The following is a 27748-nucleotide window of genomic DNA, read 5'->3' on the forward strand; positions in this document are numbered from 1 at the left end:
GATACTAGTAAGATGAACGAAGAAGACAAGGCAGTGGAGCGGAGGGCTCGCAAGGGAGCAGCAGCGCGGGTTCGCCGCCAAGACCCTGCGGTGAGAGCTCGCGAGGCCGCAGAGAGATGTCAGCGTCGTGTGGACCCCGAGATAGAAGCCCGCGAAGCCGAAGCAGCGCGGAAGCGGCGGCAAGAGAACCTCGACGAGGTACAAGCGCGGGATTCAGCGGCCAAGCACCGAAAGCGGTCGCTACCTGAAGTTGGTGGTGCCGACACACGCTTCAAGTGCGATTCCCTCGACCACACGTTCGGCCACAGCTTCAAGGTCTGCGACCACTTGTGGTTCAACAACAACCTGACCACAATCGCTACTATAACAACGTGTGACGTCTTTATATGTCAGTAGAGGAACTGTACGGAGCATTCACGGTTTACCCGATTATCTCCGAGTCAGCTCCTCAATCATCATTCACTTCATAAATATGGCGTGTTTTTTTTTTTTGTTCATAACGAGACTTGATACAAGGTGTACACCCGCGGTTAAAGTGAATAACAACAAATTTACATTTTATTCCATCAGGCTGAGTGCTTTGCACTCTTCACCGTCGTGACCCTCGTAGTAGGGGGCAGGCTTGCCAACTTCGGGATCGTACGTCCACTTCGGGAACATGCGTTTGTACAGGTGCATGAGCACTGTGTCCTGCGACTTCAGCTGGCCATTGAAGACGCACTTCATGTGCCCGTGTGTGCCTGCGGAAAAGCACATCAAATCATGCCCCAGCTGCCCTTGTGAAAGAAAGAGTAAAGAAAAAAGAAAAAAAAAACAGGCTGAAAAAATGTTAGCTGTTGTAATTCGTATGATCGTAACGCAAGTCGGATAACAATATATAGGCTGTAGGTAAACTTGTTCGCAAGAAGATTGGATGAAAGGTGCCACTGTGACAATCGCATGGCTCTCACCATGTCTTCAACTGAAACGTGACTGACTGATGAAGCAAGACAGTGACTTCATTACACTAGACCATTTGGTCTAGTGTAATGAAGTGTAATCCCTCCTCCCCTCACCACGATATAACTGCGCGAGCAGACAGCGGAAGGGCAAGGTTCTCCCTGCGCAAATATTAGAAGAAGCGAGCGAGCTGGCCGACGACTTTTAAATCCACCCGTCGCGCTCCTCGCGCCATCTCGCTGGTAATGAAGAAACGCTTATAAGCGCCTGCCGTCTCGGAGTACTGCCAGCGGTAAAGGGTGTGTATATAACGCTCGCCGTTAGCTACCTGAAGGATCTGCGTTTTGTGGTGTAGTGGTTAGCGCCACGCGCTGCGGGGCGAGAGGTCGCTGGTTCAATTCTGCGCTTCGGAAGCATTTCTCTGAATTATTTTTTCTTTGGGACTTTTATATATATACACATACTTATACATATACGGTGCACGATGGCGGCGATGGCAAAAACCAGCCGAGACTGTCCATATAATTGCTATCGCAATAAAAGTCATTTGTTGAAAAGTCTGGGTACTGTAACAGACGCAGTTCGTGCAAAAGTGCAAATGTAAACATGTACATGAAGGGAAACGAGTCAATGCGACATGTGCACTGAAAATTTACGCATTAGAGGTGGCTTAATACAAGAACAAAGACACACGTGCAGTATATCTGACAAAAACATGCTTACAGGAAGTGCTGACGCATGTTTTGTTGTCTTGGCTATTAAATTGCTGTACTATGTTTTTGTGATAACAAGTACATTACTTTATTTACACAATGAACAAAATGGAGAGGCTAAGTAAAATTAGCATTGTTTCAATTTTCAGAGAAATGATTTCCATAAAAATTGGCATTGTAAACATACAATAAGACCCTACAAGATAGCTAACATGGGTTGTTCGAAGAACAATATCTTCATTGCAAAATTCCAGACACGAAAAACCCACTTTGTACCACTTAGCTCAAATTACATGGCTGGAAAGATTTATTTTCGCGTTTTAAGCTCATTCCTTCAATCAATCAATCAAAAAAGCTGACAGAAAAACATACCAAGTGCCTCCTTGATGTGTCCCCTCCTTCCATACTTAGTCTTCAGTTCCACAGGTTTAAACCACATGATATCATCTGTTTCAAAAAAACAAAATAATGACGGTTAAAAAAACATGGTTGTTGTCTTCTCATTTGTCACCTGTAAAGGATATGTTCACGAGACGCAACAGATGAACTTCAAGATGAACTTGTGCCACTGTTAAGGTACTTTATACTACGGCAACTACAATATAGTACATACACTAGTAGCTATAGACAATCCAGCAAGACACGAAAGCTCTGCAATTGACTCACCCCTGTCGAAGAACATGTAACGAACGACTGCAGACTTGCGGTTGATCTTGAAAGGGTGGCCACTCCAGGACGGCCCGTTTGATGACAACTCGATCTGGATTGGCACCAAGCACAGCACCCGAACCAACGAGCCTGTGTTGACCTAGAAGAGGTTGGGCAAGTATGTTATGCATTTAGAAAAATGCATTCCACCGCACACATTGCTGCTGCAATAATTGCACCAATATTTTGTGTCGTGACTGTGGAAGAAAACAGACAACCTGAAACTTGAAATACATCGGTCATTTGTGCAATCTTCTTCCTAGGTATATAAAAGGGCTTTTTGAATGTGAAGTCAAGGCAGGCATATCACAACGCCCAAAAGATTCCCTCCAAGTTGATAACATGATAATGGTAGAAATGGTGCAAAATACACGGGACGAAAAGAACGATGTAGTAGATGACCTGAGCGCACATGTTAGCCATGTCTTTCTTTACATCCTGTGTTACTTGCGCTACATCAGTTGAATTCGCAATGTAACAACAAACCCTAACATCCACCTTTGTGCAAGCTGAAATGCTTTGATCAACGAATGAATTTAATTCCACAATTACAAGTAGTACAAACAAAATTACGGTTCTCATTTAGTAAATGTTGATTATATTAACTTATAACTGAATTTATTGATGTCTCCCAGCCCAAATCCTAGGTTGCCAATTAAATTACGTTTTCATTTCCACTGCAGTGGTTTCGAGAAATACTGCCCGTCTGAGCTTTAACCTGAAGTTATACTTCCTCCGGCATTGCTTTGTTAAGTTCTGGCTTAGTGTTGACTCAGAGGATGATTAAGTACCATCGTCGTCCTCGATGAAAACCACCGCTGAGACAGGTGGGAAGACGATGGGCGCGAACATCGTTGCAACCGACACTGCGTCGCTTCGTAGGAATCTGTCGTACTGCAAAGAAATCACGGTGCAAAATAGAGGCATTAATATTGCGCACCTGTGTATAATTGCACCACAACACCTGTGGTACTGCTGTACTTGAACTTGCAAAATGCCTTGGTGCCAGCGGACAAAGAGAGAAGAAAGAAGACCTTCGGTTCTTGCCCTTAGTGATAAGATGTTTTAACAACACTTCATTTGCTACAACAACATGTATACATATAAAATAATGCTACAAGACCTCTACGGTGTTGACATTATTGTCTGCACAGGAGCTCATATTGCAGCAATGCAGGCGCTGCCACACTTAACATTTGTAAGTCTTCCCTTTTCCTTTATTGACACCATATACAGTTGAACCCGCATAGTATATCGAACCCATATATACTGAACAGTTGTCACATCCCCTCGAATATATTTTCTATATATAGAATAAAATATTTTATCTATCGAATTACCTATATATCGGACTTCTTAGTGATCCCCTTCAAGTTTGATATATCCTGGTTCAACTGTATTACATTTAACCACGTAATGCCCCCCTTACACAATGTTCCAATACGGAGCCTGTAAGGCATTGCAAACGAATAAATAAATCAATAAATAAACAAATAAATAAATCCAACACAATCTTATATCTGGAGTTCCTGCTGCTTGCAAAACGAATGCACATGCATAAGCTGCATCCATGCACAGCCAAATGACTGACCAAGCTAGCTTCGCAAGCTGACTTTGTAAACAGTACCTACCGTAAGGTGATAATTATGACATGAACTGCACATTTCGCACATAACTTCAAGTGACAAGGTATGGAACCAACAAAGACCAGTAGTCCTCTTTATTTCACAGTAGATGCTTTTCATAATCCACAAGTGCATTTCCCTGCGCTGGGGGAGACACTGGTCTCGAAACGAAAAGTTTTTATTATTGGAGATATTGTAATGAAATTGGGTGTGTATATGTATTTCTTCCTCCTGTTTTCAAAAATATAATTAGTTTTCATGTACTTCAATTAGTTATCAAATTGTGAGAGCATAAGTGAAATCTAATTAGGTAATTTCTTACGGGTCATTAAGACACTTTCCCTCAGTATTTTTAGGTTCTGTTTAAGATGCAGCTGTAGCCAAAGACCTGCCATGTGGAGCTATGCTATTTATATTGTCACTGAGATATATCATCATATAAGAACTTTCAATTGTATTGACATTGTGTAATCTTGAAATGCAATTAGCTCACATTATTGTTCACAAAATTTCATATGTTCATCTTAGCCACAAAAAAATAGCATAGCTCCACAGTCCTATTTCTTACGAATTCAACGGTACAAAATTTATCAAATTACCTTACAAAAACATAAATGAAAAGATCCGCAAGGCTGGTCAGGATGGCAAAAAATGTGGTGCTGAGAAAATCGCATTTGAAGTTTGACACGCACTAGAAATTTCTAAAAGGAACCTTTAACGATAAATTTTATTCACATGTTCCCCATCTGTTTCCCTTCAAAACAAAACAGAAAGTGTCTTGTTCCACCCAAGGAATCATATCTAAAAAAATTTTCCAATGTGGAAAGTATGATCAAAACCCCACCATGACAAGCGGCTGGGGGGTTCTGGAAAAGCCATGGGGTATGAGGCTCAAGCGACTGGCTGCTCATGTCTTTCAGTCTTTAGGAAGAACCTTCTAGATGTTAGGCAGCATGTTACCCTGGGTAATAGGTTGCTATGCTTGAGAGAATACCTTCAAAGTAGTCCAGGACTGTAATCTTCAGTTGCACCCGTTTGTGTCTCCTTGCAAGAGTCTTTTTTGTGTTGGTGCTCTTCAGATGAGTTGCATTTGCCTTGCGTAAACGCAGAGAGTCTTTTTCTAGGCTTCGTCGAACAAGGCAATCCCCAGCAATATAGCCCAAACTTGCAGCAATGGACTCGTTGGTTGCCCTTCTTCCTTGGTTGTAGATGGCAACAGCCTCAGCGGCAGCTCGCTTCACACTTTCCAGCGAAGCGTTCCCATTCTTTGAAGTTTGGGTCCAGATGACCGAATGAAGACTCTCACTCGCGTTCTGGGTCTTCCCTTCACAGCACCGTGCCAGCAGGCTCTCATCACTGAGCCTCGCAAAGACTGGCTCCAGAGCAGCCCCAACACAAGCCGGCAGGGCATTCTTGTGTGAAGGTGGACTCTCCCCATTGGCCAAGGCTCTATTGTACTTGCACCAAGAGCTAGCACCCTCGGGGCACTTTGAGTGCTTTGGTGCATCATCTGTCGATGTCTGATGCAGCAGTGTAGCTTCGACTGCCCTCTTCATAGCTGGCACGTCATTGATATTGCTCCTCAGGGCATATCCGTAGTAATTCGCGATCTTCTTGATCTTCTCTTGTGTGAGCTTTCCTCTACCCCAAGAGACTCACCCTGAGCCTTCTTTTTGTCCACAAGGTTCCGTAAAGCTGCACCCATTCGCTTGTGGACATGGTTGATGCAGTCCTTTTTGTCTATTTGGATAAAGCCGTACACCTCGGCTTCGGACAAGGCATGAAAAGTGCGGCTGTCTCCATCAGAGAGCACAGTCGTGTAGCGCAGACCATGCTTGGCCCAGGACCTCTGAAACATGGTCAGCGCAGCCTCTACTTCCATGCGGCCAGAGTTGCATTCGATGTTTCGTTGGCACTCGTGGGTTGCCAGCCAGTCGGTGTACCCTTCGTCTTGCGGCTGTGGTCCCAGGGCACAGCCGAGACAAAAGTTTGAGTAAACAACATGGTCAATTACAAGGCCAGTGTAGAGCTCAATGATGCAGCCCACACCTATGTGTGAGCTCCGACCTCGCGTCATCCATGAGCCGTCGAACACAACATCGATGTTCCCTATGGGGTTCAGGAAGTCTGTATACAGCTCTTTTATTACTGCCACACTAGCAGCTTCACTTTCAGTCGCTGTGTTTTCGCAGGCTTTCACTAAACTTTTTAGGTGTCCCTGAAACGTCTTGTGGTGCAAGCCTCGGTGCGAAAGGTTCATACACGCACAAAAGTCCGAAAGGGCAGTAACACCTTTGCCTATCATCTGTATCCCCTTCATGGCCCTCATGTTGACTTCGAAGGGAGTGATGGTGGCAGTTCCGCTCACTCTCGGAGAAGAAAATTGCTTCTTCTCGAAATCACAACTGCTGCAAGAAAAAATAAGCTTTACCGCAAGGCCGTACTCCCTGTCCGTTGCCTTCCTCACGCTGAGACTTTTGCGTCGCATTTGTCGCACTTCGCTTGTGCAAAAAAGTTATTCAAAACTTTCATATCGACGAGCAAAAAATCGGTCCCGGCGTCACCGGTCTGGCACTCCGCGCTTACTCCAAGAAGGTCGAACTTGCGCTGGGTAGCCGACTTTCCAGACAGAACGGTCTTCGTTTGCGCCGATCTCTCAACTCGCTGCGCCTGCTCCGCCGTTGAGTAGTACGCGGCATCAACCCGAAGTGTTTCGCTAGTCGAACTTGGTCCCACGGTGTCGTCAGTTGAAGTTCCCGGCAGGGTCCAAAGGGTCCGGCCGCGACTCCAACTCCGCTGCCGACGGTGCACTTGTAGCCGGCGCCTTCTTGTTCCAAGCCCGTTTTTTACGGCTTCCAAAAGCTCGTTGCGTCGATGGTTTCAGACGAGAGTCTCCAGGCATCTCGATCGCGTGGAAAAACTACCGGCACAAAGTAGAGACACGGTCCGTCGAGAAACACGCACGATCGCAAAAGCAGGCGCACACAAACGGACAGCCAGTTCCCGGCAGAACCAAACCAAAGAAAAAAAAAATCCGGCCGCGACGTGTCGGTCCGAGCAATGGGAGACTCGGAAAGGCGCGCTTGAAAAGCGCAAGCGTGAGAGCTTTACGGCTTCCAAACAGTGGAAACGACCTCAGAAAACCCGCGACCGTCGATGGTTTCAGACGAGAGTTCCAGGCATCTGATCGCATGAAAAACTACCGGCACAAATAGAGACACGGTCCGTCGAGAAACACGCACATCGCAAAAGCAGGCGCACACTTCAAATCTAGCCCAATGGCGGCGCTCGGCCCGTGACAACGGCGGCTCATGGCGCGCGCGGGAAGTTCGACGTGTCGGTCGCGCCACAAATTTCGTCCTTTTGGGGACATTTTAGTGCTGCCGGGGTGCTTTGAAAGCGCGCCGCGTGAGAGCCCGATGGCCTGGAAACGACCTTCAGAAAACCCGCGACGGCGGCCGTTCTTTGAGCGACGCCGACCGAATTTAGAAAACGCTTCAAATTAGCCCATGGCGGCGCTCGGCCCGCTGCAACGCTCATGGCGCGCGCGGGAAGTTCACAAATTTCGTCCTTTTGGGGCATTTCCCTGCGAAAAATCGATTTTTTGCCAATTTGAGAGTAGGTGCTCAGAAGTTTGACGCCTCGAAAATAAGCCGAAAAACCCGCGTCTCCCCGATTTTTTAATGACCGTTAGCGGCGCCTGTCATGCTTCAAGTGCACAGGACGTCCTAGTTGCACGTGCTTGGGCTTGTCTATTATGCGTGTTTGTATCAGGCGGGCCCAGTCTACATTTTAAGCGTCATAGTGCAAGTAAACTGTGCATGAGCCGTCATTAGTTGGGCTAACTGCATCGCAGGAAAGCTAGCTTTACAATTATGAGAAGCCTCTATTGTTCTAGTGAAATGGCAAAGGCATCAGAGAAAGGGTTAAAAGAAACCGTGCACTCACTTTGTGCTTGTCCCCGTTGGTGTGTGCCGAGAAAATGGGGCACGCGGAGAAGCGGCGATAGCCAATGTGGAACACCAGCCTCTCCTTGGACTTGATGGGGTTGGTGTAGCCGGGGTGCCGCTTGATGGCCACTGTTCAGCACCGACATCTTCTGCTCGTGCGGCAGCAGGCCAAACAGCACCAGTGGATCACCCCTCGCCTGGAACTCGTCTTTTATGAGGACACACGTTGGGTCAGTGTCAGAAGGAGTTGGTACAATTGAGTGTTTCTAGCCGAAATGTGAACCTTACACACATTGCCACCACTAATGCGGCGGTGCTGAATGGCACGTAAATTTGTCTTATTTGTCACATTATATCAAGGGAGCGTGTGCACAAAATGTTACAAACATAGCAAAAATACGTCGGTTGGAATGCCTTCCAAATGCCCGTGTGATACTGGTATAAGCCACAGGAAAAATGTGCAAAGCTCAGAGCTTCTGATGACCAGCATGGTAGTGCATTCAGAACACAGGTTACAAGTTGATCCAGAGGTTAAATTACTGGAAAAACAAGTAAAGGTGGTTTCAAGACTTGGCAAGTTATGTGGACAACACACAAAAGGCCTTGTTTGGCCACGGCGCTGTACCCTGTTCTATAGTATCACACCGCCAGTGCCTTGAAAAAATAAAAGATAAAAAGGTGAAATATCTTCCTAGTTTTTCTACATGTAAGACGGAATCAGAAAAAAACATAGTCAGCTAGTGACAACCTTGATGCTTACCATAAACAGTTCGTGGGACATTGGCGATGTGCACGGTGACGTACCAGCCAGGCTGCAAAAAGTGAACAGCTTTCATCATCCACGAAGGAGAAAAAATGGACATCTCTACATCTCATGTAGTAGAGGTAGGTCATTCAAGCCAGAAATAAATTTTCGGAGTGAAATTCAATTATGCCTAGCCTAGTGAAAAACTCATTTTGTAAAATTATGCACACTGACTTGTAAAATTTGAATGAAACCAAGTGATCACATTGTCAATCGAGTTTCTTCAATGCACAAGAAGAAGCTGGTGCAACATGCTTAGTTGCACACAGTTGGCAAGCAGGACAATTTCGTCTTCAGTGATGAAACAATCAGTGACACAAAAAGATTTACTCAGCACATAAACTTTTAGCATTTCTGTCTAACGTGGCCAAAAGAAGAAATGTAACATTTAACACAGGTGTTCAGAGAGTTTGGAAACGAATATTTATTACGAGCTGAATAATGCTACTACGGCAGTTGCTAAGAACTTTTGTTCTTGGACTCCTGTCAGGTGCAGACACAGCGCTTGTCTGCGTCCCCTCCTTTCGTCCTTTGTCTAATTTTTCGCGCTGTCGATATCTTGTGCAGTGGATTATGAACTAGCCCAAACCTTCACGGGTAATAAGTTACTCCTGTCACATGTCATGCAAAGAAAATTTCAAGAAGGCAGAGGCAGAAACGGGAAAGCAAAAGATGGCACACGCACCATGGCACCTTCTTTTTCTTCGGACATGACCCGCTTTCTTGGTCCTGGCAAAGTTCTCAAACTGGAACACACGGGCGTAGTCGTGAGGAAGGTTCTCTTTGGGATCCCACGGGGACGTGTGAAAGCTCTTCAAATCCACGATACCTGGGTGACGCAGAGGCACAGTCAGGAGCCAAAAGACTGCGTGCTAGCGCAATATACAACATTGCATAGGGTGCATACACAGCTGGAGAGTACCACAAAAAAGTGAAGTCAAAGGCACACTGCAATACAACAGCAGTAACTTAACTGCAACAAAGACAACTATGTAGATGAAACATACGCGCTATTCTGCAATCAAACTGAAACAAATGCTCAAAATTTTAAAGCGCCAGGTTTTCATGAAGGAGAAAAGAGAGGAAGTATGTCGGAGAAATTTAATAATGTGGTTTGAAGGGGGGGAGGGGGGGGGGAGAAGACATGAGTATAGCTTGTTTTCAAGCTTCAGCCAACTAAAAAAAACCATTCTTGCTTACCTCGCAAACCTCTTTCGTGCGGACTGGTCGAGGGGAGTGTCGATTTCATCGGGAAACATCTGGTCCATGCGCTCCTCTCTGAACCTCACTAGACTAAAAAAAAAAAAGAAAGCAATTTTGTAAGGCCAACAACACTGCTTTCAATGTACAAACACATTTTACATGAAACTCAGCATAATGAAGTGATACAAATATTTGCATACTAAAAGGTCTCATGCATCCGACAAAGTGCTTTTAGACATATCTGGCTCCACATAACAAAGGCTTTGTATTTCCGACAACAACAATCATAGTAGTCGCTGTAGGTGCAATGTGAACACAATTTCCAGGCTTTAATGAAGTGGCATGCCCAGTGGGGCACTGCAAAGTAGAAATTAACCCTTTGAGGGTCGAATTTTTTTGCCATATGCGCCCCCTCCCCTTTCCCCCCCAGGGTCGATATTTTTTATGGCTGGTTTCAACTCTTCAGCTGAATCTATTTCAGAAAATATTGTCGTAATTTTTTTTAGGGAGACCAAAAAGTGACAAAATATTCGTTTGTGCTGTCACATACACACGATTTATTCATTATTACAGCAAGATCAATTATAAAAAAAGCTTATAGGACTGCTAAAAAATGATGCGTTGCAATAAACATAACTCACAGCCATACAAAAATAAGTGTACGGAGTGTTGTCACATGAAAGCATGGAGGGAGAAAAGTAACCTTTGATCCAGTCAGCATCGTCTTTGCCACGCACGCTTCTGAGATGTCGCCCATTCATCAACATCTGAGTCTTAACTAGAAGGTAACTCTTCGTCTAATGGGCTGACATCCAATGAATGAGATTGTGATGAGAGAGTAACAAAGCAGTCACCCTTTCGGACATTCTAAACCAGATAGCCATCAGTTTTGCGGGCGCAACAAGCGGGAACCACCCAAAGGATGAAACCGAAACTAGCCGCCGCGCGTTACCAGATGCACAAGTGATAGCCAGTGCACCGCTGTAGTAAAGCATAAAAAAAAATGAAGACATCAGCACAAGAAAAAATTCAGTGTATTGTTGCAACGTGGCAGCACATGCCAAGCAAAGAAATGATCGAAAAAGGTGCGCTTTTTAAACGTACAAGCAATGACATACATGTACGTCATTGACCCTGAGATGGTTTATATTCGCATTATGTCGCCTGCAATGCAACTGTACAAGTATGACATAGATAAACAAGTGAGTTAACATGAAAGATATCCAATATCAAGATCCTTATCATATCAGATCCTTATCTTTTGAATATGTGACTCATAAGAAAGGTAAAAGAAGATAGTACATATTCCCAGCAGCAAAGTTGTAAGGAAACCCCTTACCTAGCTTTTTCCTCTTCTAAGTCGAGATGGTTGTCGTAGCCCTCCTTTCCTCCAGCAATTGAGATCTGAAATACATTTTATGTCATGCAGAATGGCGTGAGAAAAATGCACCATTGAATGCAAACCGTGATGTCTAGCTGCATACACTTAACGAACCCAGAAGAACACAGAAATAGTCTATCACTGTACACAACATTGTCTTCAGCACTGAAGAAACAAAATTCTATAGCACAAAAAAAATCTGCTTTATTGTTGTATAGTTTAGGAATATCTGCTCACATCCACTGACGAGCACTGTACACTGTAAGGATTGCAGCAGTCCACTACCAAGATCAGAAAATGCTTACAATAGGCAATGGGATTGCCAAGAACACAAGAGCCGGATTTGAAGACAAGTAAGGCTCAACGCTTGGCCAAATCTTCAACTTGCACGGCGGTAAAACTACCGCCTCAGCAACAGATAATGCTAGGGTGACAAAGAGTTAGAACAAACTGACAGTGAGAATGAACTAACCTTGCATCACTTCTGACTTCATTACACCGAGGCTTTGCTGTGCGTATTAAATAATGCAAAATGCCTCAGCAATCAAGGTCTCTGTTTACTTGCGATTCAATGCCGAAGTAGACTCGTTGCTGGCCTATTTGGTTCATTATGCTAAAAAAACGATTCGGCACACCTTAGACAGTAAAAGAAGGGTTAGACACGGATTGCCACAAGCATTCAACTCTTTGAACTGGCAGGATGCAGGTTTAGAGATCCTGCGAGTTCATGGCTAACCCTTCATGTACAGTAGACTCTCATTAACAGAACCTGAAGGGACCAGCAAAATATGTTCCGTTTAACAGGAGTTCCATCTACTGAGAGATGAACAGGGGTGCAGAATACAAGTACGAAACCAATCAAATCAGAGGTAGTTGTTCCACGTAAGCAGCAGTTCCGTTTAAAAGATTTCCATTTACTGAGAGTCTACTGTACCCGTCTTAAAGGGGCCCTAAACACTTTTCTAAGTAATCATTGGATGACCTCGCTACTGGAGTCTATTACCCCAAGAATTGACTGCCACAAAAAGTTTTAGAATCCATTAAGTATGAGTGCAGTTACAAGGATTCGTCGCACACTTCAAGCACTTTCTCTCTCCTTTCATCTCAGCAAGCGTGCTGAAAGCTACACAGGGGGCGATGACAAGAGGCCAAGTAGCATACCTGCCAACATGGTGACCTCAAAATTCGGGAGATTCATAAAATGGGGAGGGGGGACGCGACAGAAGAAAACTGTTGTAGGTTTTGATTTACTCGTTATCAGGGCCGCAACGACATCATTAATGAATATAATAGCCCGTAAGGTATTTGACTATAGTGATGATACTGGTATGTGTACCGTATTTACTCGTGTAATGATCGCACTCGCGTAATGATCGCACCCCTAAATTTTGTCGCCTAAATTCTATTTTTCTTTTTCCCCGCGTAATGATCGCACCCCGAACTTGCCGCATCGATATGTCGTGTGCCAAGTCTAGCCGATGATCATCGCGTTTATCATCTGTCGAATGTTGCGTTAATAACTCTTCCAAACTCGCCAAGTGAACTGCACGCACCAAACATATTCGTAATTTTTGCCCACCGTTGGCGGAAACGTGCCATTTAGGATTGCAGTAAAGGCAAATGCCGCAGTTTTCACTGAATGCCCGCCATGTGTTTTATGTATGTGGCAGCTGAACGCGCCCATTTTTGTTTCTGTGATCTGAAAGCAGGCATCGCTACGCTAATGCCGTAAATTTACTGATATAAATGAAAGCATTCCTTATTTAGACAAAAGAGACTGTTTTGACGCGCGTGACGTACTCACAACCACCGTGACTGACGAAAAAGAAGAAAAAAAAAAAAATGCGGTCGCTTTGCTCTGTGGGCCGCCATGTTTGTTTTGCTATCCCGTACTGTTACAGCGGCGGCCGCCTGTTGGTCGACCTGTTGTCATCCCGCAGCAACAAGCTGCCGACGCATTCCCATAATTCCTGAAAAAGCCATGTCGCCGCCATCCCAGCCGCCCGTCACGGCGTCACCTGACACCACGTTTTTTTGGCTGTGCTTTGTGATCGTCTGTTGAAGCGCCGTTTCACCATGGGGCGGTATGCGAGCTTTACTGCCGCGTTCAAGCTGAAGGCGCTTGATTACGCGCTAGCGCACGGAAACCGCGCTGCCGGCAGACATTTCGGCGTCGACGAAATCCGGATCCGATATTGGAAAAAACAGCGTGAGAAGCTCATGGCTACGAACAGCACGCGCCGGGCTTTCCGCGGACCCAAAACGGGCAAGTTCCCTGACATCGAAAAGGCGGTCCTCGAATACGTGAGGGACATGCGCAAAGACGGTTGTGCCGTGTCGTTAGACATGGTACGGACGCAGGCGCGCACAGTTTCCCGGAGGCTGGGAATAGCCACAAAGGACTTCCGCGCCAGTTCCGGCTGGACGACACGCTTCATGCGGCGGAATGGACTGTCGCTGAGGCGGGGGACGTCGTTGTGCCAGCGACTTCCATCCGCGTACGAAGACGAAGTGATCGATTTTCACAGGTTCGTCACGAGGATACGCCAGAAGAACGGTTTCCTGCTGTCACAGACAGGCTACGCCGACCAAACGCCGTTGACGTTTGACATGCCTCGAAGCACTACTGTGAACGAGAAAGGTGCTCGAAGTGTGCTCGTGAAAACGTGTGGTGCGGAGAAGCAGCGGTGCACCGTGATGCTCGCAGTGACGGCAGACGGGCGGAAGCTGCCGCCGTATGTGATTCTGAAGCGGAAAACAATTCCAAAGGGAAACTTTCCCCGTGGCATCCACATCCGCGCTCAAGCAAAAGGGTGGATGACGGCAGACCTCATGGTCGATTGGATCAAGACTGTTTGGGGGCGAAGAGCAGGAGCTCTTCTGCTTCCTTCACTTCTTGTGCTGGACAGCTTTCGGGGCCATCTCGTTGACAGTGTCCGTACCGAGCTGAAGGAGCGGCGCACGGAAATCGCAGTGATCCCTGGGGGTCTAACTTCGCTGCTACAGCCTCTGGATGTGTCACTGAACAAACCGTTCAAGGACAACGTCCGGAGGCTGTACGCAGAGTGGATGGCGGCGGGCGACCACGATTTCACGCCAAGTGGCAAAATCAGGAGACCCTCCGTGGAAGTCCTCTGCTCATAGATTCTCGAAGCGTGGAGTACCATTTCCGACGAGGTGGTCGTCAAGAGCTTTAAGAAGACTGGCATTTCCAACGCGCTCGACGGAACAGAAGATGACCGTCTGTGGGACAGTGAAGACACTGCTGATTCCGACAGGGAATCATGCGGCGACGACACTGACGCCAGTGACGCTTCGGACTCAGAATGAACGTTAGGGGGTCAGAGAGTTCAAAAATAAAAAGGGCAGTGTTCCATGCATGTACAGTAGACTCCTGTTAAACGAAAGCTGAAGGGACCAGGAAAATATGTTTCATTTAACAGGAGTTTCGTTTACTGAGAGATGAAAAGGGGTGCAGAATTCAAGCACAAAACCAATCATGTTAGAGGCAGTTGTTCCATTTAAGCAGCAATTTCATTTAAGAGAGTTTCGTTTATTGAGAGTCTACTGTAGCTCCTGCGTAATGCATGCATTTTATTACAAAGGTAAGCCTTACTCTACTTTTATTTTTGGTTATGTTCATGATAGCTATCGTAAGAATTCAGATTAGCGACTTCTTTGCGTTTTCGGTGCTCAGAATATTGTTTCACGGAAAATTTACCCCGCGTAATGATCGCACCCCGAAGTTGGCGTCAATTTTTTTGAAAAAAAAGTGCTATCATTATGCGAGTATATACGGTAATTATACGGTGCGTGCAGACGTGAGTAATTAAGGAACAGAATTTGCTGCATGCCATAACAACTAGTAGCCCCTTGCCAATCTTAATGCTCTTTTCCACATGATGCCAATGTACTGCGGCACAAGTGACTTAAGTGTTCCGCACACAATAAGAAAATTTAAAACCGATGTCCTTAGTTATAATCGTTTACTTTTCATGGTGGCGCTAGTGCTATTTTTCGGGAGATTTATGGCCATGCCCGTACAATTGGGAGGATTGCTCAAACTTCGGCAGTCTCCCGACCAAATCGGGAGAGCTGGCAGGTATGAAGTAGCTACGGCTGTACAGCAGCGCACGTCAAGACCATGAGCACTTTCTTTTCTTTTTTTTCTTTGAACGAATGGCTCAGTTTCAGTGTGATAACGAGCACGCTGGCGTAACTCTCTATCGTGTGTAAGTATAGCCCCGTAGAGTGCAGCGTGGGCATATCGTGACACCCAACGAAAGCCCGTGGTACCCCACAGCAACTACACAGCTCACGATGCTCAATTCAGCCAATGGCTGTAAGCAAAATTGATGCCATAAGTATGATCTGGCTTAATTGATGTCATAAGCCAAGTTGTACTTATGGCACCATTTGTTTAGAGAAGAGCTAGCGATTTCTAGCTGACTTTGAAACTTAAATGTAAATTCCATGCCGCATGCAGCGCTATAATGTTTGGCTCACGGGTTTGCAGTAGTCTCGACTACCGATCGGCAGCATTTTATGTTCAAAAAATCTTACAGGGCCCTTTTAAGTCTCAGCGAATGTCTCTTTCAGCAGTCACGGTGCATGCAAAATGAAGCACTCAACATACCGATTCGGTGTCATCGGCAATGGTCGCGTTGTCGGTGTCGGAGACTTCCTCGTCGTCCCCATCCATTGGCTCGAAGCCTTCGCCTCCTTCCTCTTCGTCCTCGCTCTCGGATTCGGATCCGGACCCTTCTTTTCCGCTCTCGTCGTCCAGGATCCAACAGGCCTGGTATTCAGACGTGCCCTTGGGAACCTTCTTGACCACTTTCTTTCTCGACTCTGTCTCGGACTGTGCGGCTGGAAGACAAGGAATCGAGGTCGCATGAAGAAGAAATAAGAGCTCACATAGTGATCAGCAGTATTTTGGTTTGGGCTAGTTGGTTCATTGTTTTCTTGTTATCCCCATTTGACACTTGATTTGCTTGCTTCACAAGTGCAAATGTTCGCTCTTTTCTACATTGTCACTTTGCAGTGCGCGTATATGTTCGCCTGTAAATGTGCACATGTTTCTGTTGCCCTTTCTTTCTTTTTGCTTTATGGGGCCTCATGCACTTCTCAATAATAACAATAATAATAATATCTGAGATTTAACGTCCCAAAACCACAATATGATTATGAGGGATGCCGTAGTGCAGGATTGCGAAAATTTTGACCACTTTAACATGCACCTAAATCTACATGGGCCTCAAACATTTTCACCTCTATCGAAAATGCAGCCGCCATGGCCGGGATTCGATCCCGCAACCTTCGGGTCAGCAGTCAAGCACCATTACCACTAGACCACTGTGGCGGGGCCATGCACTTGTAGCTTTTCGCTCGAGGCCAATTTCCTGTATTTTCACGGGAATAAACATTCATTCATTCATTCGTTGTTGGATTTGTTAGGAAGTGGCAGTGCAAAGACACAGGGACAAAGAAACACATTAGACGCCACGGGCACTGACTAACAATTCGTCTTGATTGCCATCACCTGTATGTATATATGTGCCAGAATCATGCAGTTGTGAAGAAAAAAAAAATGTCATGTCAGCTGAACCAGCCTTGTTGACAGGCCTTTTTACTTAGCTCTCGCCCCTCCTCCTCACCCTCGCTCCCCTTTCCCTTCTCCCTGCTATACTATACAAGGCTATGCTATGCTGGCATGTCTGGGTAGCCGAGTGGTTAAGACATTAGCCTTCGGATCGTGAGTACGCGGGTGAGAACCTCGTCCCGCGAAGAAATCCCCCCCCCCCCCCAGAATTTCTTCCTTTCTCCATCTTTATTTCTCTTTCTTTCTCTCTCTCTGTACTCGTCTTGCCCATCAGAGTTATTGCATCCCATGCCAGAGGAATCGGTGCATGTGTTGTGGGAGCGAAGCAGAAGATGAATAAGATGATGACGACAGTGAAGAAGAGGACGAAGAAAGCACGTGTCAGTCCCATGCCAGATAAATCGGTGCATGTGTTGTGGGAGCGAAGCAGAAGATGAATAAGACGACGACAGTGAAGAAGAGGACGAAGAGAGCACGTGTCGGTTCATGATGATAGTTTTCTGTTTCCAACAAACAGAATACACCCGCCTTAAAAAGCTCCACTGTTAATATACTATGAAGCTGAACTTTTGATACCTTCAAAACGAACAAAATACAACTAAGTGCAGTTCAGACAACTAATGTAACCAACTGCAATGCAGAACTGGGCCTAATGCAATTTTTTTTTCCATCTTTTCAACGTTGTGGCACTTTCATGATGACCTGCAGGACAGGGGCGTAGCCAAGGGGGGGGTTGGGGGGGTTCAAACCCCCCCCGAAATTTTTCAGTTTTGCTTGCGTATATATACACGCACACATACAAACGCACGCACGAACATACATGAAGTATGGTTGAACCCCCCCCCCGAAAAAAATTTCTGGCTACGCCCCTGCTGCAGGAAAGTGTGTGATCTGTCTTTTGTGGCAGAAATAACAACAAAGCATGCCATAATGCAGGTGCCGCATTATATCCATTAGATAATATGTACTGTTTCACAAAAGGATTAGCAGGGCAAAATGGGTGAACCCTACTCCCTTTGCAGAACATGTGGCAGAATCTTGTTGCTGATTGGCTGACACAAAACCTAAGCCATCACTGCACTGCATGGATTTGGCAGGCTGGAGTACACGCTGCCACACACAAAATCTAAGCAGAGAAGAGATTTTCAAGCAATTACGCGCAGCGTAGCATGTGAATGGCAGCTGACAATTGCGGATTATCGTCACAGAGGATACGACGGCAAGCTTCCATCCCTTTCTTTTGCATTAAACCACTGGATAGCCACTGGAGAACCAAATTAATGAGTATCAACTTCGCTAGCTCTGCAGAGAGAAAAGCAGTTTAACAACACTGACATGATTGAAACCAGCATGCTTTAAGCCTTTAATTAAGAGATGGCACCACAGACGTCGCAAAAGGATGTCCTATTGTGCTGTTGTTCACACGAAGCAGTGATAGTGTAACGGGTGCCTCTGGATCCTCCACCCAAGTTTTGTAAAGCCATATTTATGGCTTGTGCAGCTGCTGTTCTCACTGAAGCCATTCTACATCTTTAACGACCAATAACAAAGTTCAATAGGGCCCTGTGCTTCCAACAGACTTTACCCCTGTCTCTTTCCTGCACAAGACAAAAGCACGCACTGGTGAATGACTTGAAGATGAAACGCACTACTAGCATTCTTCAGTTACAGTTTCACAATTTAAGCTCACATTTAGCTGTAGCATAGACACGTTCTTTTTGCACACAATACTTTTGTTTCAAGCGTGCAGTAATTATTATGACAGTGAGCCGAATCAAATTATATATGGCTTAAGGTCCCAAAGTACCATAAAGGGTACAAGGAATGTCATAGAGCAAGACTCTCGATTAACAGCAATCACCTGTATATGCTTGTATACGGATGGTAAGTATACAAGTGCTCTTGCATTGTGCTACCATCAGTATGAAAATGCAGTGCCTGGGGATTGAACTCATGACCTCAGGCACTGCTGCAGAATGCCATATCTAGCAGCCAACCACAAAGAATAATACCACAGCAGTCGAGCACAACACAATAATTACAAGAGACTAAACAGGTGAAGCGATTGCCAAACCAGATTTCCAAGCTAACCCTGCCTGTAGCAAACACCTAAACCAATAGACACACCAACTGCAACTTATCAATGCACTTCCAGTCCACTTCAGCACTCACATTCAGCTTCTGCCAGCTCCTCGGGTGTCGGCCATGTCTGCTCTGCGTCCATCTCGTCCGGCACATTTTCGGACTGCAAGGACTCCTGCTTGAGAGGGTCAGCCTTCTCCAGCAGCTTAGGGGTCAAGTCCGCCATTTCCACGGACTTCTGTAAGGATTAATGCAAGCTTAATTTTCTTTAGTTTACTGATGATTGCCAGTACTACTCCAACAACACCACTCGCAACTAATTCAAAATAAAAGCACTGTTGCCTGCAAAAATCAATAACACCCCCACCCCCCACCATGTTCATTGCTAACTGATACTGGATAACACTCGGCATGAGTAATTTTTAATTATAAGATTTAAGTGCACCATCAAGTAGAAATGAATAGATATATCTGCATTCTGATGCAAAAAAAGGAGGAGAAAACGATAGGAGGGAAGGTCGGTAGGTGTTATAGTGCTGCACAAGAGTTACTGCATCAACTTCCCAACATTTCACTGAAACCTTCACATTGTAGCAGAAGCGATGTGCATAGCAGTGAGATAAGTATACATTCACAGGGTCGAGGCTAGTTGAGAAACATTTTGAAACCTTGTACATTTCTCCTTTCTTTTGTGCAAGTTGCAGAATACTCGTTCAAACATCATACGCAACAACTCTCGGACAATATCTTTTATTGTATTGTTGCGCTAACTGTAACGACTGTTATGCTGTTACGCGACCACTCTAAAGAAAAGGTCAGTGCCCAGGGCGTCACTCACAGATGTGTCACGAGACTTCAGAACGAGGCCATGGGGGTCGCGGGGGCATCAATCTGAGTCATCTGGAAGTCCCCGTGCCCCGGGATGTGTATGAGCGAGTTCACGCTGAGAGGTTTTCCTCTGATGTACCCGGAAACCTTGAGTGTTCCCACAAGGTTCTGCGTAGCAGGAAAGACGCGAGTGAAGCTCAGAATTTCGTGTAACGCCCCAGTGATGGGGCCAGTTATCACAAACAAACAGACAAATAATAAACAGGAAAAGATTTTCAACAGACAGAAATTAAAATGCTCAACAACACCTTTTCTCACCTGGCCTTCGTGCGGGCAGAATTCTACACTCTCTGCAAGCATGTGCGGCCGCGAATCTCTGTAGCTTATTGGCCGTCGCTTCTGATCGGCGATCTGCCGCAACAGCAGCAACCCGTCTTCTTTTTTGTCCACGGCACGAAGCTTCTCCCCGGGAAACCTGTGACAAACATAGCAACGTTGCTTGTTGGGCGAGTTGGAACGAGTCAGTGATAGCGTAGTTCAGCGCTATGACTGTGACGCGCTACGCTATGACTGTGACAAACAAGGTGCTATTAGAGAAATTACAGATTACTCTGTGGTCATTTCTTCTCTGTGATGATGGTAACACAAGTTGGAAAATGCAAATTACCGCATCACTGCTTCTCAAAGCAGCGTCTGAAGGGAACGCTGCATTAAAAGCAGAAAAAAAAACTTCACTTCCGCATTTGCCGGAATTGGTACACTACTGTGCCATAACAGTGTCCCTGTAGCATAATTACTGTCACAAGAAGTGAATCTGATTGGATACTATACTGTTCACATGGACTGGAAGTGAAACATTAGTGAACTGCAAGTTCATCACTCTAGCCAAGTGCTGTCAGTATTCCTTCATTATGAGTAGCTCCGGATCTTTAAATAAAGTTCTTCGTACCGTATGAGTAGCGGCAACAACAACGCCTTTCTATGAAACGCCATCACAGAGAGTTAAAGAGCAAGTGCAGACAAAGCCGCTGCACTAGCAATGTGAATTCCAGTTGCCAGTGACAACGGCTGCTGCGTGCTGGGTTTCTTGATTAACACAAACGAAAAAAAGAAAAAAGATGGGAGGGGTTGTTTGTGGCAGGAACGCTGAATCATTATGAGAGCAATGCAGATTACTGTTTTTTTTTTTGGCCACCTCATCACAAAAGACAAACATTGGGTGTATCATTAAGTAACTGACGCAAGATCGTGAAGCAAAGTGTTTAGGCATCTGGATTTGCCACCACTGAAACCGTGCCATATTCCAGAAACTAGTGGTATGGCTTGCAAACGATGTGTTCTGTGGCGGAATGAACAGCGTGAAAATGTGTGCAAAAGTAAGATCCAGGAAGAGGGTTGCTACGCCATTCTCCGACAGTGGAAGACTTAATCAATTTCAAACATGCCAAGATCCAAGGAAGAACAACATGCCAGCGAGCTAAAAGAGACAGAGTTGGCCACAGGTTATGTCAGGTGAAAGGAGGTTTATTGGACCAGCCTGATGAGCAGTTGTAGCTACACAGAGTCCAAAGGAAGAGAAAACAGTGTGATGGAAAGAGATGAAAAGACTGTAACCACACGAACACAAGCGCTGTGTGCGTGTGGCTTGTTTTCGTGTGACTCCAATCTCTTCATCCCTTCCTGTCGCATTGTTTTCATAATATAATGCATCCATACGAACTTGCCCAACTGTCACTCCTAACCAAAGGAAGAGTGCAACGGTGCCGGTCGAGCGCCTATCTCAAGTGCTGCACTGGAAATTCTGCTTGCACCCGGGAAGGGTCATGGTGGATGCACATCGAGACCAGGGGTGCACTCTTGATAGATAATGTTTCGAGAGACCACACGATCGCAGGAAGATACGACTGTGAGACGCTACCGAGGCAAAGCGCAGAGGAAAGCTTAAGAAATCCATCTGTCTGTTCAACGATAACGAAGCGGCTCAGTTTGCAGAGGTGATAGTGACACACGCAGCCTCATTAGGATAGGAAATTTTGCTCTATCCCCCATGTTTGCCTATGCTTCTTCCTCTTTCACCACTTCAGTGGGATAACGAGGAAGTGAGCACTTAAGAAGAGCTTGTACCGAACGCTCAAAATGAAGAGCTTTAAAGGAGAGCTGTGCGAATAGCAAAATATTGGGTGCGAAGCGAATTCGAATATTGAAGTGCGAGTGCGAATCGAATCGAATATTTTTCGAATAATTCTCGAATATTTCTTGAATATTTTTCGAATACTTTGAAGCGAGATTGCAGAAAAAAAAGTTAGAGAGGATTCCTAAGCATATTCTTATGAGATAGCAACATGAAAGTGATTCTTTTCACTAGGTTGATGAAGCACCCGCGGTGTGGTGTTTCATAGTTGTCTTATCAAGAATGAGGCAATGTAGAGGCCGAATTGTATTTATGTACACGATTTGGTGCAACCAAAGTGTTGCCGACAACACTTTAGTTAGTTAGTTACGTGATTATTAAGGAAAGGAAAAAGGCACCTAATTTCTGTCTGCCTATAGGCGACACGGCGCAGTGCCTTGTAGGGGTGGGGATAAGGAGGGAATAAAAGAATAGTAGGAAAATAGAGGGAAAAGTGATAGAGCCATCCATACAACGAAGAGAAAAGAGGACAGGAAAGATGTGGGAGACGGTCACGGGAGTTCAGGGACGGGACCACGAACACAGCCAGAGGCACGATGCACAACACCGACGAAACGGAGAAGGTCCCGACGATGAGCGGCGCACGGCATAGCGGGCGAGGAGTCCGTCACGGGGCGCCGGTCAGCGAGAGGTACGAGGAGTAATCCAGGACATCGCGGCCGGCACGTCCGTCTTGCTTGAAATCCAGCGAGCGAATCAACACTTTACACGTGATAGGCAAAGCTGCTATTTCCTCAGCCTCTCCTCCTCTTTCAACTTCTGTGGAAGCCCAGCTGATGTGGCGAATAAAGGTGTGCTTTGCCGCAATATGGCTTTGCCGCAATATGGGTGTGATGAGGTGAAGCATATTGAAAATCTAGGGACCACTTCTAATCGGACGTTGTCTCTTGGCAGAGTTCGACCGTAACGGAGCTTGAAAGGCAGCTTTGACGCAATACCGGGATGTGATGAGGTGAAGCATATTGAAAATCTAGGGACCACTTCCAATCGGACGTTGACTGTGTTTTGGCAATGTTCGACCGTAACGGAGCTTGAAAGGCAGCTTTGCCGCAATACCGGGGTGTGATGAGGTGAAGCATATTGAAAATCTAGGAACCACTTTCAATCGGATGTCTCTTGGCAAAGTTCGACCGTAACGGAGTTTGAAAGACAGCTTTGCCGCAATACGAGAGTGCGATGAGGTGAAGCATATTAAAAATCTGAAGGGGTCGCTTTCAATTGGACGTTGACTGTATTTGTTTTTGGGAAGTTCGAATAGTTCGAATAGTAAAATTCCAGTGCGAATCGAATTGAATAGCAAACACTATTCGAAAAATATTCGAAATTTCGAATATTCGCACACGCCTACTTTAAAGCTATGGTCTGCAGGAGCTAATTCGTCAATGGCAAAAGTGCATGGCTATAGGAGGAGATGTGTATAGAAAGAACGAGCTTCCAACAAAGGTTCACAACTTGATGTTTGTTTCTTCGCAGGAACATTAGGAATGTCCTTCGTTGTGTCTATGGTGCAGTAACAGTACGCCAGCTGCTTACAAAAGTGTGCTTACCTTGACTCCAATGCCTTGGTGACTTGCTTTCTTGCCTCTGCCCTCTGCTTCTGTGGCAGTGCCTCAAGCCCCTGTGCAAAACATACCAGTTAATATATTTACTCAATTTTTTTTTTTATGTACTAGAATATGACATGCAAGTTGCACTATTCGAGTGCAAAACTGTGACTAGCAGTCGTAGCTGGCAGTAGAAAATTTTCTAACGCAATCTTCAAGACCAATATTGCAGTGGGAGCTGTGGGAGCTTTCGAAATGGAGTACTACATGAATTACATACATAAAATGCACTGAAGATAACGTGGTTCAGTAATATAAATATAAGTTACGAATGTCTCAAACAGCAACAGTGAGTAATGCCCTGTTTACTGTGGCTTAGATGGCAATAAATTTTTAATCGCCGCTACTCACTCTCTCTTAGCCCGAAGAAATTCTCAGCAAACAATCAAAGGCATTGCATTTGTCTGTATCTAGCCGGAAGATGTGATGCATGCTGCAATCGGAGGCATATTGGAAGTCCGTAAATATGATACTTAAGGCGATTTTCTCTCTGGCTGGATGGGTGAATACATTAAAAGGACACATATGGTGTAGCACTTCTAGTGGAATTGCAAACAAAAAGCTACATTCCAAAGATAGAAGACGTATCTGTGAACATCTCAGCCAACTTTTGTAGCCATATGCTAGCATGGAGTTCATAAATGAAGCACTATGTTGACTTCCTCCTGAAAGCCCCCTTTTCCTCAGGGGACTGACAATGTTTGGCAGAAACAGAGCTGTCGTTGATCGACTGTTTACAGGCAGCAGGCATGATATTTGGATTAGTGCGCTCCTTTGTACCGTTACTGTGTGTTGCTAATTGTAGCAGTTAACTAAACAGGCTGAAGCAGTTTAAATTCTGCGCTTCAGATTTGGACAGTTGCATACTTCCGAAAGAAATTGAATGTAGTCTGTCAGCACTCATTCACACCCATAGAGCAAGAATGAAAATGTACACCTTAAGTGGGGAAACTGACACTGCCTCGCTCCTTCTAGGTGGGGGACGTTAAAGGGACACTAACTAATGAAAAAAATCGATTTTTCTCACATTAGTAAGTTACAGTTTCACAATACCAAGAGCACCACTTTTGCCGCGAGAAGACACTTGGTAAGCAAGAAAATGCATAAAAAGAAAATACAGGGCGTGATGCCGCCTTGAAGTTCGGAAACCAGCTTGTCGTGACGTCATAAATTATGACGGTGTATGCTGGGGCCCACGTAATGGTTTGTCGATAAACATTATTTACATTGTGTTCTAAGGTACCAAAAGTTTTAAAATACTAAGTTTTAGAAAATTGCATTCGACCAACGTGGTCAAAATATGCAGAAAGACTGAAGTTTTGCTGAAGTTCTTGCATGAATTCAGACATGAAACTTTGACCTTCACTTCCTTTTTTAATAATTAACCTATGATAGTGAAATTAAAGATAATAGAGTTCCGAAAGAATAATTTACCTCTACTGATTTAATTTTTCACTTTAGTGTCTCTTTAATCGTGGACGGAAAAGGTAAACATACACAAACAAAGAGTCCTTTGAGTGACATATCTCTAGGAGCAACTTAAATTGTTCTTAAGCATTTTCGGTTCAGGGCCCCCTCAAGCACTCATACTCATAGGTCAGCAAACCCACTCAAGAGCCGATTCACTCAGACTGTGAGTCTGAGTTAGTAATATAGTATTTTGGTGAGTTTGAGTCCAAGTGAGAAAAATTTTAGTGAGCCAGAGTCCGAGTGAGTCCGGTTGAGGAAAGTTTTGGTGAGTCTGATGAGTGAGCCCTAAGTGCAAAATATATTTCTTGAGTGAGTCTGAATGAGCTCCACTTCTCTTGTGGACCTATGGTCATACTACATGCCCCAAGATATCCACCTTCAACACTGACCTGTACAACATGGATTGCAGATGGCAGACCCTGGGCAAACAGAATTGACAGCATCGTGTCACCCACGTCGTCGTAACCACCATCGAGGGAGTACAGAAGCACTGCTGAGTCGGCAACCTAGAAGTGTAGGCACATAAAGTGAAGTGAACACAACTTTGAGGTGTGCAGACTGTACATGAACAAAAGCATGAAGTAATCTACAGTAAACAATTCTCTATGGCCTCTCTTTCTCCCATAACAAATGAAACAAACACAACAATGTTACAGGGTGATATCCTGTCCCATAACATCAGCCGCAAATTAATTGTCATTGTCAGTAAGGCAATGTACGCAACGAGTAGTACTGTTTTAAAAAGAAAAAAAAATTCTGAAAACGACCCACAGTTCTATGCTTCCCAATGCAAACGCAATGAACCACGACTGCGATGAACAACTTTTATGCCAAGGTGAAAAGTGTAAAAAAATTAACAATAAGAACAACCATGGTCTGTGATCCAAACAATGAGTACTACAGTTTAATATAACAACTTGTCACATACAGTGAAGTTAGTACAACACTTCTTTCTCCACCAACATTAGAATGTCACTGATCATATGCTTGTTGCAAACAGTGAATATAATGAAGGTGTTTTAGTGGCAAGCTTGACTCTTCTATAACGAGATTTGATTCTACAACGTTAACACAGACTGGTGGCTCACCTTAGCGGCATCTAGTGTCGCATACACGTCCCCAGGTCTTGGAATCACGAAGGAGTATCTTTTCTTGAATCGAGGAAGACTGAAATAATTAAATGAAGGGTTTTTGAAACATTCCCAGAAAACAGCCTGATCAGTTCTTGTACTGTGACTGCCTCGATGTGAAAACCGAATCAAAGCTACTTAAAAAGAAATGTTGCTGATTCTACCAAGCTCCATAACGAACATTGATGCAGAAAGATGCGATCCCCACCTGATGTGACAATATCCCTGGCTGCTTTCTGTGATGACAGCGTCCTCATCGCAGCTTTTTACGAGTTCGAGGAACTTTGCTGGGTCCTCTTTCGCGTGCAGCGGGATGATCGCCTTTGAAGAAATGTAAGACACGTGATTTTAATTGCGCAAAGAACAGTAGTAGTAGTAGTAGTAATGACAGTAAGGCAGCTCTCTGAACAGCTGATTCATGGTCCTTACCGTAAGAAAAGGCGGCACTCCGCTTCCTCCAAGAGACCTCTTCCTCTCAGTTGCTTCCTCACGTTTCAGCTTTCTGAGTTGCTGAATCTGCAATCGGATGTAAGAAGTTCGCGATCAATCAAAAAGGGCCATTGGTGGCTACCTGACAGAAAGCGAGAGACACCGCTGCTAATTTGTTCGGACGCCGTGAAAAGTCTGTCATAAGTTAACAGTCACAACGACGGCGGACTCGCGCCTTCGCGAGCAGATTCGGATAACGCTTTCGTTGCGTGCAGCGAGCGTGGAAACGAGGTGTCACCGCACGATCACTGCCATCGTCGAAAGCAGTCATCCTATCGATGACAAGTTTTCCACAGCACAGATCTTGACGTGCATGCACTGACGTTCCTTTCCTGCTATCCTGCTAAGGTGGCACGTGACTATTCCTACAGCAGCGTGCGATTCTCAGCAGCCCAGCTTTCGAAAGTCTAATGGAAGGCAATCTAAGGATTCGAAAGAAACACGAGCGGAATGTGACGCATTACTTCACTTGTCACTCACCTGATTCTTCCTTTCTTGCCTCTTCAACTCGTGTTTGTTCTTGCGCGTGATGGATTTGAGGCTCACCTTTCCTGAAAATGAAAAGGAGAACACCAGAGTGACGAGCGATCGCATGTATTTTGAAGGACACAGACATTCACTCAACAACGCGAACCGCATAGCTGTGGTACACGAAAGCACATGGCCATACGTGCGACCCGTGCACAGAAAACACAATGACACACGCTTCGCAATGCTGGAACAAGATACTGACATCTTACCTCTGCTGATGGATTCCAGTGATCTGTTGCTTCTGTGACGACCATGTTTATGCGCCTTATTTTGCTGTTTGAAGGCACCTGGTCTGTGCGCGACATTCTCGCTGGGCAGCGCCATGTTTGCTGCGAAACCTGGCGAAAACTGATTCAGCGCTTCGCCTTCGTTCCGCCGTTTTGTATACAATATTCAAATGAATAAATGAGTCAAATAAAATAAAGTTTGAACTTCAAACCGCAATGTAACGGCTTGAAAAACTTTTAATATACATTTTATATCGCAATAAATTTTTC

The 27748-nt window shown here is 45.2% G+C and overlaps 1 protein-coding gene across 1 annotated transcript; it reads right to left on the reverse strand.

The window, feature by feature from the left end:
* Positions 1-538: 538 nt before the first annotated feature.
* Positions 539-27611, reverse strand: LOC119396377 (pre-rRNA-processing protein TSR1 homolog). Its single transcript, XM_037663575.2, is given in 25 exon segments — positions 539-740; positions 2025-2099; positions 2319-2382; positions 2384-2460; positions 3152-3254; positions 7934-8065; positions 8067-8143; positions 8696-8747; positions 9426-9461; positions 9463-9558; positions 9560-9569; positions 9941-10033; positions 11283-11347; positions 15961-16193; positions 19099-19246; positions 19847-19887; positions 19890-20004; positions 20155-20311; positions 23575-23645; positions 25491-25607; positions 26190-26268; positions 26440-26552; positions 26661-26747; positions 27201-27271; positions 27461-27611. Coding segments are annotated over 25 exon segments (2409 nt in total). The 5' UTR covers positions 27576-27611; the 3' UTR covers positions 539-558.
* Positions 27612-27748: the final 137 nt, after the last annotated feature.

The sequence above is a fragment of the Rhipicephalus sanguineus genome, chromosome 6, assembly GCF_013339695.2.
Source record: "Rhipicephalus sanguineus isolate Rsan-2018 chromosome 6, BIME_Rsan_1.4, whole genome shotgun sequence".
Classification (NCBI taxonomy): domain Eukaryota; kingdom Metazoa; phylum Arthropoda; class Arachnida; order Ixodida; family Ixodidae; genus Rhipicephalus; species Rhipicephalus sanguineus.